Source organism: Patella vulgata, chromosome 9 (genome assembly GCF_932274485.2).
Source record: "Patella vulgata chromosome 9, xgPatVulg1.2, whole genome shotgun sequence".
Lineage (NCBI taxonomy): Eukaryota > Metazoa > Mollusca > Gastropoda > Patellidae > Patella > Patella vulgata.
Window position 1 is genome coordinate 1,466,472 of NC_065887.2, and position 19,599 is coordinate 1,486,070.

A 19,599-nucleotide genomic window follows, 5' to 3' on the forward strand; every position below is an offset into this window, starting at 1 on the left:
ATTATTTTAAAATTAATATGTTCAACTGTTTGGTTTCCTGTAGTGAAGAAACACGCTGTCTCTTTTATATAGAACAAGGGATGGATGGCCGAATGGTTAATGCATGCACGTTGCTTCATAAGGTCATTGAATCAAGTTTCGATTCCCTGTCTGTATGTGACACTGACAAGGTTTCGGGTCACCTGTCGAACCTCATGGATTTTCTCCAGGTCCTCCGGTTTTCTCCCACTGCTAAAGACCCCAACGCGCAAGCAAATTAATGAAATAAAATTAAACCATGTTAGTCTCAAAATGACCTAGTTTGTGTCAAGTGGACCTTAAACTCTCTCTCTCGCTCTGAGCTCTCTCTCTCTCTCTGATATAGAATAGAAATAACATTTATTTTCTTGTTGAGAGCTGTGGTGCCTCTTTATAACCAGCGCCTTCTAACCTTATACTGATAAAACTTCTCACCGTTGTTCTTTAATTCAGAAAAAGATGTGTAACCACGGATAATCCTAAAATTGATCAATCTTCATGTCTGCATGATAAATCCTCTCATTCTACTCATGACAGCACAATCAAAATCTCAACGTAATACAACTCTTGTTTAAATCACTCGGAGCTTATCTTGGCTCAGACACGAGAGAATACAAGATCCTGATACAATATCTGAATATCGGACGGACAACGTCCATATCATCGGCAATCATGTCAATAATCACAGTTTTAGACATGGCATCCGTTTTTCATGAAAAAACACACACACCATCAAAAGCTATCTGTATAATTTACAGACTACTCTAGTCGAATTAATCCTTTGATTAAAGTGACGATGCTACTATATAGCTACTGGTATGATGAATCTAGCTGTGATAAAGGAAGTTTGAATGTCATGTCACATCCTATGGAACTACATAAATCACAAAACAAACTTCTGTTTTGTTGGGGGGGGGGGGGTTTTCAAGTTTATTCTATCAGTGAAATGCAGTCGAATTAATCCTCTGATTAAAGTGGTTCAGTAGGATAACAATATAGGAGAGAGAGAGAGAGAGAGAGAGAGAGAGAGAGGGAGAGGTGTTACAGCAACTACTAGACACAAAGTAGGTCCTTTCAGGACTAACGTATGGTTCAATTACTATTTCAATAATTCCCTTGCCAGTGTGGGTCTGTAGCAATGGGAGGAATGCAGCAAACCTGCAGAAAACAAATGAGGATGGACAGGTGACCCTACTTCCTGTCACCTACAAGCTTGGAATCAAAACCACATCACATGACTCAATGACAGACCTTATGATCTAAAGTACATGTGTTAAACCAATCGGCCATCCAACACTCCCAGGATGCTACTGGTTAATGAATAACATGACGATTATGAAATGAAAAGGGGTTTAACGTCCTACTGTTCTGCTCCTACACTGGGCTAATGAAGACAGGCATACGCCATACATTGTGCTATGAGGGAAATTCCAACTGCCAAGGAATCTTTCACATGGACCCTAATGTGTACACGGGACCTCGGTTTATCATAGACAATAACATGGCAGAGAGAACAGGAAGTTTGAATTTCATGTCACATCCTACTAAACACAAAAATCAAAAAATAAAACAAAAAATCTAAAATACATGTACTCAATACTGGAAGATCCTGAGGAAGTTTCTAGGCCAACCCTGAGGGCCAGCACTGACCTCGAACCCAGAGACCTCCCCTATACTCACCGAGTCATCATGGCTCCTGAACACAAGTCAGAAGATTTGAAATAAAATAAACAGAAATGTTATAATGTCAACAACTCTACTAGTAACTAGGTAATACAACTTGAGGATATAAAAGTATTGAATGTTATTATACGGAGATTGAAACATCCTGTATATAATCATATATCCCCGGTACTTCCAACTTCTACACAGCTGTGTTACCATCATCTGGTTGTCCAGTAATTACTACCAGACAGTGGGTAAAATTATCACTTGACAACCAAGTCCACACAGGTAGTAGATAGTTCAGTCGATGTACGGAGCTAAAACAAAATGGTCATCTACAAACTTATAGAATCTTACAAACTTCCATATTCCTCAAATACAACACTTGAAAAAAATGAAATGAAACAGGGTTAAACGTCCTACTGTTTTGCTCGGACTGGGCTAATGAAGACCATACAGTGTGCTATGATGGAAATTTTGTCCGAACAGCGACACTAAGGCCTACTGTAATATCGAATTTCAACTGCCAAGGGATCTTTTACGTGCACGCCAATGTGTACACAGAACCTTGGTTTTTGTCCCTTCCGAAAACTTGAATTCTTAGTTGGATACCAAGATAAGTTAGATACACAATGGGTACGGTATTACAGTATTCAAGAATATTCAAGCTTAAACTGTTACAATTTCTAAATTAAAGATATATATGTAAGATTTCAATACAGAGCTGGTCATTCTCGCTATAGTAGGTCAAAAGTAGATAATGCAAAACGAACGAATACATTGAAAATTTCATGCAAATTACTTTATTCCAAGTGAGGATATTAGCCTTTGAAGGTTTGACAAGATGTATGCAGTGATTATAACCACCGTACTGTTTGTTGGGGGCTTAGCCTTGCTTCACCATTTTTAGTTTAAATCTACATGTACTTAAAATCAGACCCATCCGATGTCATTGAGAGTTGATAATGGTCTTAATTAATGTCAAATTAATAATTTATATAACATTTTAGGCCTAAAGAAAGACTTGCAATGAGCTCTTACATAATACATCTTTAATATAAATATTCAATAATTAGTTTGATTATAAACCGATTTAACGACAAATTATTCTGTCTATCCTTATTGCCAGTTTAATAACAACTCTTAAATCAACCAAAAAGATTTGTTCAAAAGGCAAGATCAGTGACAGATGGTTTACTTCTTCTAGAACACACTGATACCACTTCTGACCTATATGGAAAGTATACATAGCAACTCTGTAGATGTCCCTTTTTCTGTACATTTTCAACTAAATCTTCATCTACTCTAAAAAAAACGTCCATCCATTTTAACCAGTTTTTACTATGCATTAAAGATATACAAGACAACTGCTACAGATATTATCAGACACAAATACTTGCCTGAAATTATATCTGCCAATCATAGGCCTTTTTTTTTCAATTTTCAATGTTTTTAACGACAGACACAAAGTTATAACTGACAGTTCGTTTGTCTTTAGAATTCCCGGTCTATTGATCCAACTTAACCAATATTTCTACCAGAAACGGCAAAAATACATCGTAGAATCTTAAAACCAAATGTTGATCGACAAGCCAACTGATATTCATCTACAATTTTCGCACAGAAAAAGGGGCTAGTTCCCGAAATAGAGATTTAGATTGGAAGAGATATCACCCATTTAAATTTTGGTCCACAGGTCTCTGAAGAATATAAAAGAATCGCCATTTCTGCCAGTAGATACTTCGATCAGTAATATGAGAGATACCTTACAATATACACCAATACACTCTAGATTCATACAAACACTAACTTTCAGTTAAATATCCAGTCATAGATGGATATTTACAAATTCAAAACTTTTTCTCAAAATCAAACCTCTAATTAATTTTCACTTTGTAATATCCATACATACGTACCAAATTAGTTAACAGAGTACAACGTAAAGCAACTTTCCCCATATTTAAGTTCCGAGTCTTATATGGCTTGATCAGATACATTGTATAATTATATCTATACTATATCTGTAACACAGTATATTACAAACAATTCTTCACAATGTTTCCAATATTTAAGTTTCAAGTCCTATATAGCTCGATTAGGCATAATATCTAACATAAATTTAGAACACAGTATTCCAAATAAATCTTGAACAATTTTTCCAATGTTTGAGTTGCAAGTCTTGTATTGCTCGATGAGAGGCTGTATTTTAAGTTATGGCACATATATCATGTAATCTCCACCAACTGTTTATTTCTTATGCCAACATTCTAACATCCAGATCTAAATCTTGAACATATTTAAATAAGGATAATATTGTCACACCCTGTCGTATCAAACGGTTACAAGTTAGACATGTAGGACTAGATTTAAACCTTCATACAACAGGTTATAATACAGACAGTCCTCCTCGACTGGAGTTGGTCAGATATATCATCATGATTGTATCATACCCTAGGCTAAATATAATAACATCATATGATCATATATTTTAAATATTAACTAGGTCAATTAATTAATAATAACATGAATTAAATGTTTATTTTTACAGCTTCTATCATAGTCAGTTATTTGAATCTGCCCTCCTCCTCCCCAGGGTTTAAATCTGCCCTCCTCCTCCCCAGGGTTTAAATCTGCCCTCCTTCTGCCCTGGTTACCAGTAACTATACCAGGTACCTTTAAATATAAAGGTATACATTTTGAATTTTGATATAACAGTATAAGTATACAACCCAAGCAGAACTTTCACTTCAAATTTTGTCAGTTGGTCATCAGTTGGTCATATTTTGCCAGTTGGTCATATTTTGTCAGTTGGTCAAATTTTGAAGTATTTTGTTTACCGGTACTTCAGATTAAAAAGATATTCCAAAGAATACAAAAATTTGTAGCATTGTCCTAATTTTCAAAATTTATGATTAAATAAAAGTGTTTGAAATTGTCATCTATTTAAATTTGGCTTCCTCAAGGTCCCAATAATTATACATACATTTAAATCTCACACCGTTCTCCAGGGTCTCAGTAATTTATATAACATGTATATAACAGAATCGCTAATATCAGTCTAAAATTGTTCAATTCCATTCAGAACTTACAAAAATCAGCTGAATTTATAATTTGAAAACATTTGTCACCTATACAGATTAAGGGTGTGACGATTAGTCGGTTTAGTCGGAGTCGGCTCGGTTTTACCTACAAACCGGTTCAAGTTTCGGGAAATCGATAGTTGTCTAAAAAATACAGCATGATATAAACCAGTCGCCCGAATATTATAACATGTTTTTTTTAAAAAAAGATACATGTATTAACGATTGACAATTATGGGGGTGAATAAGCAATAAGCTACATCATTGATAAATGGTCGATCATGATAATAACGAGACAGTATATATATACTATATTCCGTAATCGGTCGTGAATATTCTCGCGATTACAAGCGAGTGTGTTTTTGCATACCTAATGAAGTTATTTTAAGAATACGTTATTTGATTGGTCGGTCGCTAAGGTCAATGGTTGAAGTGCCCAATCAGAAACAAGCAATCCTCCAGGTTAGGTCAATAGGCATGCGCACTGAGCTGATGCCCAGATACGCTTTCTCGTCGGTTTATCACTAATATTTTTGATCAATACGTCATTGTTTCAAGTTTTTTATATGTTGTATTTATTACTTTTATTAAAAAGGTTAAACAGGAGATTTGAACAAACTACATAGTACAAACAAAACCAAATTTTTTAATGTACTGGACACATAAAACATAGAACTGTATGTATGTCGCCATTACAGTTTTAAGCTCCGTATATAAAGGCCAGTATATTACTATTAGCGTGTATTGTAGACTATGGAAGACTAATATTTTTCAGTTAGTTTTCATTACCGACTAAACCGAATCGGTTCGGTTTTTTAGCCGCCGACTAACCGGTTCAAGATTTGCTTAGTCGTCACACCCTTAATACAGATAATTTGGCTGAAGTATTTTAATAGGAGATAACCTACCGTTGATATTTTCATTTCTTAAAGGGCCAATCCCGATAATATTTTGTGTCAACTGGAGGTCAAACCCTATTTTTCTCTCACATTTTAGCCTGGATTAAGCCATGAAAAATTTGATATTTATTTCCAAAAACAGAAGCTTTAATCGACTGTGGGCTCCTAAAACACAAGACAGAAAAATTTATATCCTAGTAAGAACACTGAACAATCTCTGTTTTAAACATTGTCAGTTTGACTGTAACGAGGGAGCAACGGTGGCCAAGTGGGTAAGACGCTGGCTCGCTAGCCTGGAGATCGCGTGATTGATCCCTGCAATGGCCGAGAAAGTTCATCGGGATTTTCCAATGTGGTTTCCCCTTGTTGTTGTTGGATGGAGGGGCTGACAAGGACAGCTGTCTAGAACCTTCGGATGGGACGATAAACCGAGTTCCCATGTACACATCAGCATGTACGTAAAAGATCCCTTGGCAGTTGGAATTTGATATAAAAGTAGGTCATAGTGCTGCTGCCCAGGCAAAATTTCCCTCATAGCACACTGTATGGCGTATATGCCCGTGTTCATTAGCCAAGTCAGAGCAGAATAGTAGGGCGTTAAACTTCATTTCATGTCATGACTGTAAAGAAGAGATGTAGACTTGAATAAATTAACTTTCTAGAAATCGATATCATATTAACATTTAAATTAGAAATTTATCCTCGTGAAATCTTCAAATTGAAGTTGTACATTAAACTCATCTTATCGTTAATTGAACTTGTCACTACAGTAATTATAAAACATTATTCCTTATTGAACACTCTAAATACATATAATCTAATAAATCTACAAGACATATTAAAGTCAGCGAGTGGCGATCCCTTTCTACAAATTATCTCAATTTTCAGGCCTTTTTATAATTCCCACTGAAATGTAGTCAAATTGATTTTTTAACATTTAATTAAGGAAACAAAAAACGAAATATTACCGATTCCCTGTGTGGATTCAATCAGATTTTAAAAAAGAGCAGACCCTGCAAAAGATTCCAGACAAGCAGAGAAGGAGAGAGAGAGAAATGGGGTTTAACATCATCACAACACAAACTAGATCATTTTGGGACTAACTCATGGTTCAAATTTATTTCAATAATTCACTTGGGCATAGGGGGCTTTAGCAGTGGGAAGAAACCGGAGAACACGAAATAAAACCCATGCGGTTGGACGGGTGACCCTACCCGGAAAACCCAGCAAAAGGTTTTACTTAACTTTGATTTAATAATAACGTTTGAAGAGGATGCCAAATGGTTGCAAAATTTTCAATTCACCATATCTTTATAAGTATTGAACGGAACTGAACCAAAGATTTAAATTTGACAATATTTGAGGCTGTTTAAGTTATTAAAAATATAACAATTTGTCATTAATGGGTAAAATAATCCTAATAAAATACAGAATAAAATTCAGTTTCATTTTTTTTTTAATAATTTTGATGACCTCCACTCTCTGTAAAGATCTGACAGGTCTGTGGGATGGGTCACGTCCGGGTCACCTAGGTGAACTATGACTGGATGAGGTGACCTTTGACTGGATGAGGTAGACTTTTTTGTTTATTTTGATATATTCACAACTGACAAACAGGTCTACAGTGGAATATGACATACTCACTTATCACACATGACATCTATGACAAAATTAATTAGGTTGCAATATTACCTCATTATTTTGTTTAAATTAAAATTAAAAACAATTTTTTTTAAATAAATAAATTTGAAGTAGGACGTAAGCAAATATAAACTGCATAAAAATATGTATACACAGAAAAAAAACTATTCTGTGTCATTGAGTCAAAACTATCAACAACAATACAAAATCTGTGACAGAGTGAGGACTCCACCAGACAAATTGACTGTAACAAAACCTAAATTTATATCAGACACTGTCGATGACAGGCTTATTTCCTGGCTGGTATAAAATAAAACTTGAGCATATAACCCCCATATCAAAAAAATACAGAAAACAACCAAATCTATGCTGGAGAGATGACCAGAGAAAGAGATTGTACCTGAAAATATCTGTAGCAGATGACTTACTTTCAGGCTGCCTTAAAATATCAAACTCATCCAGGTCTGAAACGTATTAATACTGTTCACTGGATCCTCAATTCACTTACTCAAAATTTATACAAAAACTCACAATTCTAATAAATAAACACTGTCCGAAGTTAGCGTAAAAACTTTTTCATCTCAATATTGTGGATGAGTTGAAAGTGATACTATATTAAAGTATTAAACCCTTCATTAAAATACATATTAATTTGTAATTCTTCATTAACTCAAAACCGTTTGCTCAAAAATGTGGGATGCTCTGTTTCAAGCAATACATGTTACATATATTTACTCGAAATCAATGCTAGTTTGTCCCCTGAATTACCTCAAAACCATTCTCTCAATATTCCGGGATACCCTACATGTATTTCAAAGCAACCTTTACTCTAAATCCCTTTTAATTTACCCCCTACATCACTATTTCAAATCGATCTTTACTTGCAAATCAATGATAAATTGTCGCCCTTACATTACCTTACATATTCTAAATATTCCAAGATGCTCTATTTCCAACCAGTCTTTATATGTACTCCATGACAATTTATACCCAACCAGTCTTTACATGTACTCCATGACAATTTATACCCAACCAGTCTTTATATGTACTCCATGACAATTTATACCAAACCAGTCTTTATATGTACTCCATGACAATTTATACCCAACCAGTCTTTATATGTACTCCATGACAATTTATACCCATTCATTACCTTAAAATCTTTTCCTTATTATTCCGGGACGCTCTCTCTTTCAAAGCAACCTTTACTCAGAAATCCATAATTTGTACCCATTCGAAATATTCCGAGATGCTCTCTCTTTCAAAGCAACCTTTACTCGGAAATCCATGATAATTTGTACCCATTCACTACCTTATAACTTTTATCTAAATATTCCAGGATGCTCTCTCTTTCAAAGCAACCTTTACTCAGAAATCCATGATAATTTGTCCTCCTAAGTTTCACCAAAAAACTTGTCTCGATATCAAGGGTACAATAATGTCCACGCGAAGAACTACTTTAAAACGTTCCTACTCCAACTAATCACATCTAGCAACTAATTCAACCAGGAGGGATAGCGATTGATTCTACTCGACCAATCTCTCCAATACACTTTCACAATATTAAATATAGGCCACTAACAAAATATTATATTTGTTTCGCTCCTGTTTCTTTTAGCTACACAGAGAGTGTGGAGTTGCATGCACGGAAAGAAATGGAAAGAAATTTTCAATACATTCGTTTCTATTAATCTATTTTTAAAATATTATAGAAAGATCGTCCAGCTCTTTATTTTAATCTTACATAATACAGCTTTAAACATACATGTACGTTATGTAAGAGCTAAATCTGCCTGTTGCAGGTCTTTCTTTTGGCCTAAAATGGTATCTAAATTATTAATTAGATATCTATTAAATTTAACATAACAAGACCATAATCAACTCTCGATGCAATCTGATGGGTCCAATTTTCCACAGATTTGAATCCCATCTTAAATTCACCAGTTGTTGGTAGTTAGCCATAAAAACTGTCAGTTCTTTATTGAATTTTCCATAATGCCGTTTAATAAAGAGCAATTTATTTTAGACATTGTAATCTGGCTAAAATATTTTCATTCCATGGCCTAAACGATAATACAATATTTTAAGACTAGATTACCCAGGTTTGGTTTATTATTGATCATAAAACACGATGCCTCCATTAATAATCTGGTCATCGGCAAACAGAACAATACATCGGCTGGATGGACTAATAAACTCACACACTTGACTATCACACTATTTAAATAAACTTATTCCTGCTTCTCGCTGGTATAAATAACGGACAAATAAATCCAATCACAGACTTATATATCGACGCGAAGGAAATCAAGTTAGCCGTGTAACAAAATCAGGGTATTATTGTCTCGCGCTTTCTTCTCCTTATATGACATTAACCATTGCCAAAAACACATAGAGCTCATGAATATTCATAAACGTGTAGTCATACATATTCATAATACAGCATGTGAATACGATCCAATATTTGCTGTGTTTATACCAACATGACATTTAAATCATTTCAAGTCCCAGGACAATCAATCGAACGTGAATTCGAGTATTTTTTGAGTGAGAATAAAATGTTTGTAGAGTATTTAATTGACTGATTTGACTTGTTGATAATACTCTTCGTACTGGAATACGTCTTGTTCATGTGAATAATTATACAAATGAAAGAACGCTTGACTTTTCTGCTCCATATGAGCTAATAAAGACGGGCATACATGTACACCATGCCTATTGCATGTTATATATATATATATATAAACTATTATTTGGACATTTATTAGCGTGATCCAAGAATCGGGGGGTTGGATGGCTGAATGGTTAGCGTGCGCGCGCTGTATCATAAAGTCTGTCATTGAGTCGACTGGCGTGGTTTCGAATCCCCGGTTGTACGTGACAAGGAGTAGGGGCGCCTGTCCAACCTCGTGGGTTTTCTCTGGGTCCTCCGGTTTCCTCCCACTGCTAAAGACCCCTATGCGCAAGCGAATTATTGAAATAAAATTAAACCATATGTTAGTCCCGAAATGACCTAGTTTGTGTCGAGTGGACGTTAAACCCCATTTCTCTCTCTCTCTCTCTCTTTGATCCAAGAATCAACTCTCAAGAACATTAGATGGTCGAGATTTAAAATTTTAACGATAAAATGGATACAATGGACTTAGTCTCGGTTGCCAAATAATATTTCTTCAAACTGTCATAACTTCACAACAAATATCAATTTTAAAATAATCAGATGATAAATGTAGTCTGTACAGACGGGGGCTTCAGCAATATACGGCCATATTTTCATGTGATATACAATAATTAATAGAATACAATATCAAAACGCCATTGTTTTATCCAACGTTTTGTCAGTAAAACGACTGACTTCTTCAGGGATAAAGAATTAAATATGAAGAAGTTAGTATTTTTACTGGCGAAACATGTTGGATAGAACGACGATTTTTTTGATATTGTATTCTATTAATTATTTTATATCAACATATCTGAATATCAAATGCATCATTTTGACTCAGTCACAATTGATCCCATCAAACCATCAGTAATTGGTTTGTGTTACCCCTTTCTATTAATTGGAAGTTTCTCACATTTTCATCTGTGTACATAAAAATGGTCAAGTTGTAACTGACATCATATAAATATCAAAAATAGCTTTCAAAAACTATCTGAACGTGAATATTCTAATGTGAGCGTCATTTAATTAAAACTCAGTTACTTTCGATCTGAAAAGAACGTCACAAATCAGAGTTACTTCTGCCAAAAATGGTTTTTCAATATATTGGCTTTATAAATCAAGCTCTTAAATAAATAACCATTTCTGTTTCCAACACTGTTGACATTTTAAGCCAACGATTGACCAGCTTCATCCTGATATTACCAGGCACATTTTAAGACTTAACCAACTTGAATTGAAAACATTGATAGAAGGAAGAAATTTGCTTCAAATGTCAAGGCGGCCGATTATTTCGTTTTTTATATTGAGTATTTATCGGTTGACTGTTTTACGAAAATATCCAGTTCATTTCAGGTTGAATGTGTGTCCATGACTACATGTTTTTTTTTATTTTCTGCTAAGAAATTAAAATCCGCGTAAAACCTGTAATATTCTAAAAGGCTCGCACTCTTGATGTTGAAGAATCATAATCATAAACGGCAACTACCGTAAGAAAATATTCTATGATAAAATGAAATTTATTTTTACCCGGTTTTGTAACTACCTTTAAAGCAAATTCTTTTTATAGTAACAAGTAAGGTCTTCTATAAGTGACATTTAGGTAATTGAACAGTAACACACTAACACTATTTTATGGAATAACAATCACTGGTTTATTAACATGCAACGTTTGGACGGTGATACTCTCATCTTTATCAACCAAATAAGGATATACATACAGAATTATATTTCATAAATTTTCAGGGAGCCACAGTGGCTTAGTGAGTAAGGTCCCGTGATGGCCGAGAAAGTTCATCTGGATTTTCCGAAGTGGTTTCCCCTTTTCAGTGGTGTAGGACAGAGGGCCTGACAAGGCACAGCGTATAGTCGTCCCATCCGTACAACTACTAAAATGGGTTCATGTGTATACAAAGTTTCATCAAGATTACTAAATGCCTCTAAAAAAGGATTAATATGAGATATACTCTGGAAAGAAAATCGGGACGGACGGGGCCAATAGGAACATCCATTATCAACTGGCTCATAAAATCTAGAAATGTTTAAAAAAATGAAACAAATAAAAATAATTTACCGATGCTCTAAATATTTTCCGCCGAAAAAACACCATTTTTAGTATTCCTGTATAAAGTAATAGGTCCCCATAAAAATAGACTGCAATCGGATCACAAGTCCTAGAAAATTTTCTTTAATTGACAACAAAAATAAAGTTTCTTAATGACTCCCTAAAAATATCTGCTGTTAACTTTTATTGACATTTAGATTTAAAGTCTTCTAGAAAAATAAAAATTCCTATCTTTCAAATCCTCTTTACTTGACACCTAATTATAGCCAGTCAGTTTTAATCACCCAATATAACATGGTTAACATGAGTAAAAAACAAACTATTGACTAAACCTCCAGATGTTTTTATCAAATATGAAAAAACAAAAATCTTTCTTTAATTCTGTAAGGTATTTCTTTCAACGTTTCAGACATCACCTTCTTCTTTTAAATCTTGGATGTGTAAATCAATTTTAAGCACTGTTTGTTTTTGTATTTTGTGTTGACTAAACGTCGAGATATTTATTACCAAATATGAAAAAAAAATAATGTAATTAATTCCATATGGTATTTCTTTCAACGTTTCCGACATCATCATTTTCTAAATTAATAGTTTCTGATTCATAAACCAATTTTCAGCATCGTATTTATTTTGTATTTTCTATAAAAATAAAACTTAAGATTAGAAACTTTGGTGATTTAATTGAACAATTATTGATTCTTGTTTTTTTTTTTTTATCAACATGTAGAAAGACTTGTAGAATAATTGAGAATGATATTACTATTAGAGAGGCTGTGACACAGCAGCTGAATGGAATTAATCTTAAAGTAGTAAGATGAAACCATGATGGAAAATGCCGGGGATCTTTCTCAGCCAAAAGCAGGATCTAAACTGGGACTTCCAGGTTAATGAGCCAATGTTTTTCTCTCTGAGCCACTATGCATCATGTAGGAAGCCATTTTATTTCCTTATATAGTAAGAGAGAGAGAGAGAGAAATGGGGTTTAACGTCCACTCGACACAAACTAGGTCATTTCGGGACTAACATATGGTTTTAATTTTATTTACATAATTCGCTTGCGCGTAGGGGTCTTTAGCAGTGGGAGGAAACCGGAGGACCCGGAGAAAACCCACGAAGTTGGACAGGCGACCCTACTCCTTGCCACGTACAACCGGGGATTCGAAACCACGCCAGTCGACTCAATGACAGACTTTATGATACAGCGCGCGCACGCTAACCATTCAGCCATCCAACCCCCCTAAGAGAGAGAGAGGTCCTACTGTGTTCTACATAAATCTTATTGATGACTGAAATTAGAATGGTCTGCCATTGAGTCAAGTGTCTTGGTTTCGATTCCCCGCTTGTACATGACAAGGAGTGGGGTCGCCTGTCCAACCAAGTGTGTTTTCTCTGGAGACCTCATATACCCCAGCAAATTATTGAAATAAAATTGAATCACATGTTAGTCTTGAAATGATCTAGTTTGTGTCAATTGTACGTTAAACCTCATTTCTCCTCTTCTCTCTCTTGCGATTGTTGGAATAAGAATTAAAATCCTTTAAATACCACATTTTGACTAGCCATATTTGGGGAACTGACAGATCACAACCTCCGCTTTTGTCTCCATGACAAATTACATCGTTAACAAAACATGACGTCACTTTAAAAGTATTTATGTTTTTGTGCATTACGTCTCTCTACTATTAAATTTACGACTCGCAAACAAATGGCTCCTCTGTCTTCTCTTAATGTCACGGATAAAATATACGCTCAAATGCGACATGTCTGGCTAAAAGATAGGGAGAGAGAGAGATAAATGGGGTTTAACGTCCACTCGACACAAACTAGGTCATTTCGGGACTAACATATGATTTAATTTTATTTACATAATTCACTTGCGAGTAGGGGTCTTTAGGAGTGGGAGGAAACCGGAGGACCCAGAGAAAACCCACGAGGTTGGCTAAAAGATAGGAATCATATCATCTGGAAAATATCAATTCATTTCCTATCCAAAATAATGTGTCTACACTTCTAAATAATTTATCTAAACTGCTAAAACTTTAAAAATTGTTCAAAGCATAATGGGAATTATGACTAATAAAAACATCAGTATGCTCTGAAAGAAATAAACACAGACAAGGGGAGGTAATTACGTTAATTATCGACAAATTATTGATTAGTCTAGTGTTTTATTTATACCAGGGAGCAGTAAATGAAATGTGGTTTAATGTCCTACTGTTCTGCTCCTATACTGGGCTAATGAAGACGGGCATACGCCATACAGTGTGCTATGAGGGAAATTTTGCCCGGGCAGCGGCACTATCGCCTACCCCTATATATCGAATTCCAACTGCCAAGGGATCTTTTACGTGCAATCCAATGTATATACGGGACCTTGGTTTTCCGTCTCATCCGAAGGACTAGACAGCTGTCCATGTCAGGCCCTCTGTTCTGCACCACTGACAAGGGGAAACCACGTCGGAAAATCCCGATGAACTTTCTCGGCCAATGCATATACCAGGGAGCCACTGTGGCTCAGTTAGTAAGAGGTCTCGGGTTTGCTCCCGGTGTTGGCCTAGAAAGTTCCTCAGGATGGAGGACCCGACACAGACAGATATCTAGTCTTTTGAATGGGACAAAAAACACAAGGTCCTGTGTACACAATTGACGTGCACGAAAAAGAACCCTTGACAGTTTGAATTTGATATATGATTGGACCATAGTGCCACTGTTCAGGTAAAGTTTCCCACATAGCACACTATATGACGTATGTCCGTCTTCATTAGCCCATTTATTTCTCTGAATAAAAAAACCCAAAATACATAAGGGGAGATAATCATAATAATCATTAACAATTTATTGATTAGAGTCTAGTGGGGTTTTTATAGCATCCACTCAATCACCACATTTCTATAAGGTGAGGAATATCGATAACAAGCTCTTCACGATTTTCCGCATCGCAATAATGCCCTCTTCATTTCCCTAATAGCTCATTAATTCATATTAAAATCCTCACTGCAGACGGACTCACGCTTCTGGTACGCTGTGGTTAATTCAGGTCATAAAATATGGGCTGATAAAATTCATCGGGGAATTAATCTGAGGATCACTTTGTTTATTAGAAGGATGCCGTCTGGGGGATAGAATAAAAATTATTTATAAGTATGAAATAAAAGAATTTTAATGGAAAGTTGGCTGTAAAAGGTTAAATATTTATAGACTTCAAGTTTCTGATGTCATTTGAGGCATTTTAAATCCCTTCTGAACTTCTGTACAATAAAATGAAATGAAATGTGGTTTAACGTCCTACTGTTCTGCTCCAACTGGGCTAATGAAGACGGGCATACACCATACAGTGTGCAATGAGGAAAATTGTGCCTGGGCAGCAGCACTATGGCTTACTCTTACATCGAATTTCAACTGTCAAGGGATCTTTTACGTGCTTGCCAATGTGTACCTGGGACCTCGGTTTTTCGTCTCTAACAATAAAAGGAACATCCGACCAAAAATGGTTTAATTCCGTTTAGTCTTAAAGATAAATTGAACATCCTCAGCAGACAATAATCAAGCCAGAGCCACCTATAAATGCAGAGAAAAAAATCTTTTGATGGGCCTCTTTTTAATATGATCTACCTCTGACATTTTTTTCCCTTGATTACAAATGTTTAATAATCCATTTGAGTACATTTAAACCTTGAATACGAAGTGAAATTTTAGAATTTGTTAAAAAGATCCGAGAAAACCAATCGTTATTGTTCCTCCAGATTTTTTCTGTGTGATTATTGACATTGACATCTTTTTCAAAATGACTTGAACCCGTTTAATATTCATGTAGTGACAGGCATTTTATCCGGCACATGTACGTGGTACGTGTACAACTAAAACAGTTATTTCCAGGTCTATTTACTGCTGGAAATAGATTCAGAAATGTAGATCGTTAAATATAGATGCTTTTTTTGGATATTTCGGAAAAACTGCTTACTCCATGTAAATATGTACATTTTACTAGACACAGCAAGAAGAAATGCAACATTCTCTTCTAAAAGAGTAACTACATTGTAAAGCTGGACAGGTTGGTAGATAAAGGGTATTGACTATTGATACACGAAATGTTATGATGATTAAAAAATCTCTACTTTAACTTAAGTCTGTCATACTACTGTTGCACGGGGATTTGTAAATATCTATTTAACATTTAATTAAGAAACGGAAAGGAACTTAACTAGTTTTGGACTGATATTCCTAATAAAGATTCTTCAACTTTTGCAATATTTTAGTTAGACATGTACATGTATTCCTATAGCGCTGAAATCATACTCAACTGTAACCGTTCTATTTAACTTCCACAATATCGTACATGTAGTTTGCATGGGATTCCTAGAGAGCTAAAATCATACTCAGAGACTGTAATTGTTCTATTTAACTGATGGCAAATCGCACAAAGTCCAGACATCTTCAAGTATGGTACATTACACTACAAGTATCTAACTCGGGTATGACCAACATTAGCTTCAAGCTATACAACACATCTAACCAATAAATCAACAATAATTAATCAATTAATTTAGATACATACAACAATTATCGTATATATTTAACCATGAGATATCTAATCATAACATGGCTGCCCATTTAAACCATCGGTCATTTTGACCCTTCTGCCTCAAGTCCGACATTAATCGTCCAGTTTTCCTGCTAACCCTCGAGGGATTTTAAAGTTGCCCAACCAATTAATTACGGGGACAATAGCGTCTCAATCTTACTTAGTGAGCTCTACATTAAGACATCACAAAGTACAAATGGCTAGACACATTTCAACTGGACTAATTTTATACCACACTGTGATGATGATTTCATTGTACAGATTTATGTCTAGGTTCTATGATAATGGGAGTGGATTGCCGAATGGTTAGCACGTGCGCGCTGTATCGTAAGGTCTATCATTGAGTCAACTGGCGAGGTTTCAATTACCCGGTTGTACGTGACAAGGAGTCGGGTCGCCTGTCCAACCTCGTGGGTTTCCTCCCACTGCTAAATGCGTAAGTGAATTATTGAAATAAAATGGAACCATATGTTAGTCCCAAAATTACCTAGTTTTTGTTGAATGGAGGTTAAACCCCCTCTCTCTCTCTCTCTCCTCTCTCTACATAAAACACTAAACTAATCAATAATTTGTCGATAATTAACGTGTAATTACCTCCCCTTGTCTGTGTTTATTTCTTTCAGAGCATGCTGATCTTTTTATTAGTCATTCTCATTATGCTTTGATCAATTTTTAAAGTTTTAGCAGTTTAGATAAATTATTTAGAAGTGTAGACACATTATTTTGGATAGATATTTAGAAAATGAATTGACATTTTCCAGATGATATGATTCCCATCTTTTAGCCAGACATTTGAGCATATATTTTATCCATGACATTAAGAGAAGACAGAGGAAACATTTGTGTGCGAGTCGTAAATCTACTAGTAGAAAGACGTAATGCACAAAAAACATAAATATTTTTAAATTTAAAGGGATTACGTCATGTCTTGTTAACAATGTAATTTGTCATGGAGACAAAAGCTAAGGTTGTGATCTGTCAATTCCCCAAATATGACTAGTCAAAATGTAGTATTTAAAGGATTTTAATTCTTATTCCAAAAATCGAGTCAGAATGAGAGAAATTGGGTTTAACATCCACTCGACACAAACTAGGTCTTTTCGGGACTAACATATGGTTTGAATTTTATTTCAATAATTCGCTTGTGTTTCTACAATTAATAGCTGTGTACAGAAACCAGACAACATGGAGTAAATTCATGAGGTTGAACAGGCGTCCCTACTCTTCATCACCTACAAACTTAGGATTAAAACAGCACCACGCCCACATGACTCAATGACAGACCTTATGGTCTAGAGAGGAAGTGTTACTTGACCATCCACTCTTTCATATACAGAGAGAGAGAGAGAGAGGGTTTAATGTCCACTCAACACAGACTAGGTTATTTCGGGACTAACATATGGTTTAAATTTTTTTATTTTAATAATTCGCTTGTGCGTAGGGGTCTTTAGCAGTGGGAGGAAACCGGAGGACCTGGAGAAAACCCACAAGGTTGGGCAGGCAACCCTACTCCTTGTCACGTACAACCGGGGATTCGAAACTATGCCAGTTGACTCTATGACAGGCTTTATGGTACAGCGCGCACGTGCTAACCATTCGGCTATCCAACCCCCCATATACACACAGTACGGACATCGCGATGGTTTGATGGGACATGATATTACCGTGTTTTCTCTCGTGGAATTCCGTGATTTACCGATAATTGTGTCCGGTAAAACCATCCTGATGTCCGTCAGTTCTTGTATAGGTTAAATATAGATCAAGGAAGAGGTATTTTTACTTACAAATACTTCAACATCAAAATCTTCTCGTGGTAAACCTAATCCAACTTGAGTGTACAAATATGGCTGAACAAAATACCAGAAACATGTACAGCATCCTCGTATCGCCATCTTAGAACACCGTACACATTAAAACACTATATTCCTTCAAACTTTACATATCATTCAATCACTCTGTTCCTTCGAACTTTGACTTTACGCTATGACAGTCAGACACACTTCCATCAAAGAAAACCCCCATTAATTCCAGTTGTCTTTTAAAACTTGATTAATAAGAGTACATAGTATATATTTTGATTTCCATTTGAGAAACATAAGTTGATCAATTTGTAACCAGACCGACCTTCATACCTCCATTATCAATAACATTTACATGTAATTCATTTCAAAATGTTATACACTGTTCATTCACGCTTTTCATGTACAACAAATCTGTCATGGAATAATAGTTAATCCAGACCGAATCACATTGGAACAGATCCACAGATTTTCTAATACATACAACATCCAACTCTCATATTTCACAATAAAATACAAAGAATTCAAAATGGAGAACCAGAAGTAGGCCTACATGTATCTAATGAATGAAAACCTGAATATTCTTAAAGCGCAGAACAAAGAACGAGACAGGAGTTTGAAGTTAACTTGTTGAAGTAACTTGTTGAAGTAACTGGTGGAACAACTATCTGTTTTAAAACTGGTTTAACTATAAAACATCGACAACTGATAAACTAATATAAAACATCAAGTAGAATTTGACAGGATATACAGTATATTATACACAACCAGTTTTAATGGTAAATGAATTAAAAATGTAACAAATTAATATCATAAGGTATATATAGGGGCCAGGGATACAGACGCTACAGTACATAATAGTTTAATATGGTATTCGAATTAAAAACTTGACAGATAAAACATAAGGTAGATACGTATGGGCCATGAGCAGTATATTATAGGTAGGCGCCCGGGCTACAGAGGTACATGTATAGACAACCAGTTTAATGGTAAATGAATTAAATACTCCACAGATAACTCATATGGTAGGGATATAGATATATTTATATATTCGGTGCTTCATATTTATCCAGGGATATATTATCTAGAAAGCGGTATATTTCTTGACTATTGCTACACAAGACCAATGGTCTTATTTTCCTCCTATCTACACCTTTTTATACTTAGTAAATTTTCTTCCTCAACCTTATTTGT

General features: G+C 35.2%; 1 protein-coding gene across 3 annotated transcripts in view; it reads right to left on the reverse strand.

Moving 5' to 3' along the window:
* Positions 1-19,599, reverse strand: part of LOC126831548 (nostrin) — a 72,265-nt gene that overhangs the window by 43,877 nt on the left and 8,789 nt on the right. Inside the window, exon 1 of one of the 3 annotated variants that reach the window (XM_050562094.2) lies at positions 18,391-18,513. The exons of the other annotated variants lie outside the window; for them this stretch is intronic. Within the exon in view, the coding sequence (XP_050418051.2) occupies positions 18,391-18,498 (108 nt within the window). The 5' untranslated portion in view covers positions 18,499-18,513. Of the gene's footprint in view, positions 1-18,390; positions 18,514-19,599 lie in introns of those variants that run through there. 3 annotated transcript variants of the gene reach the window in all.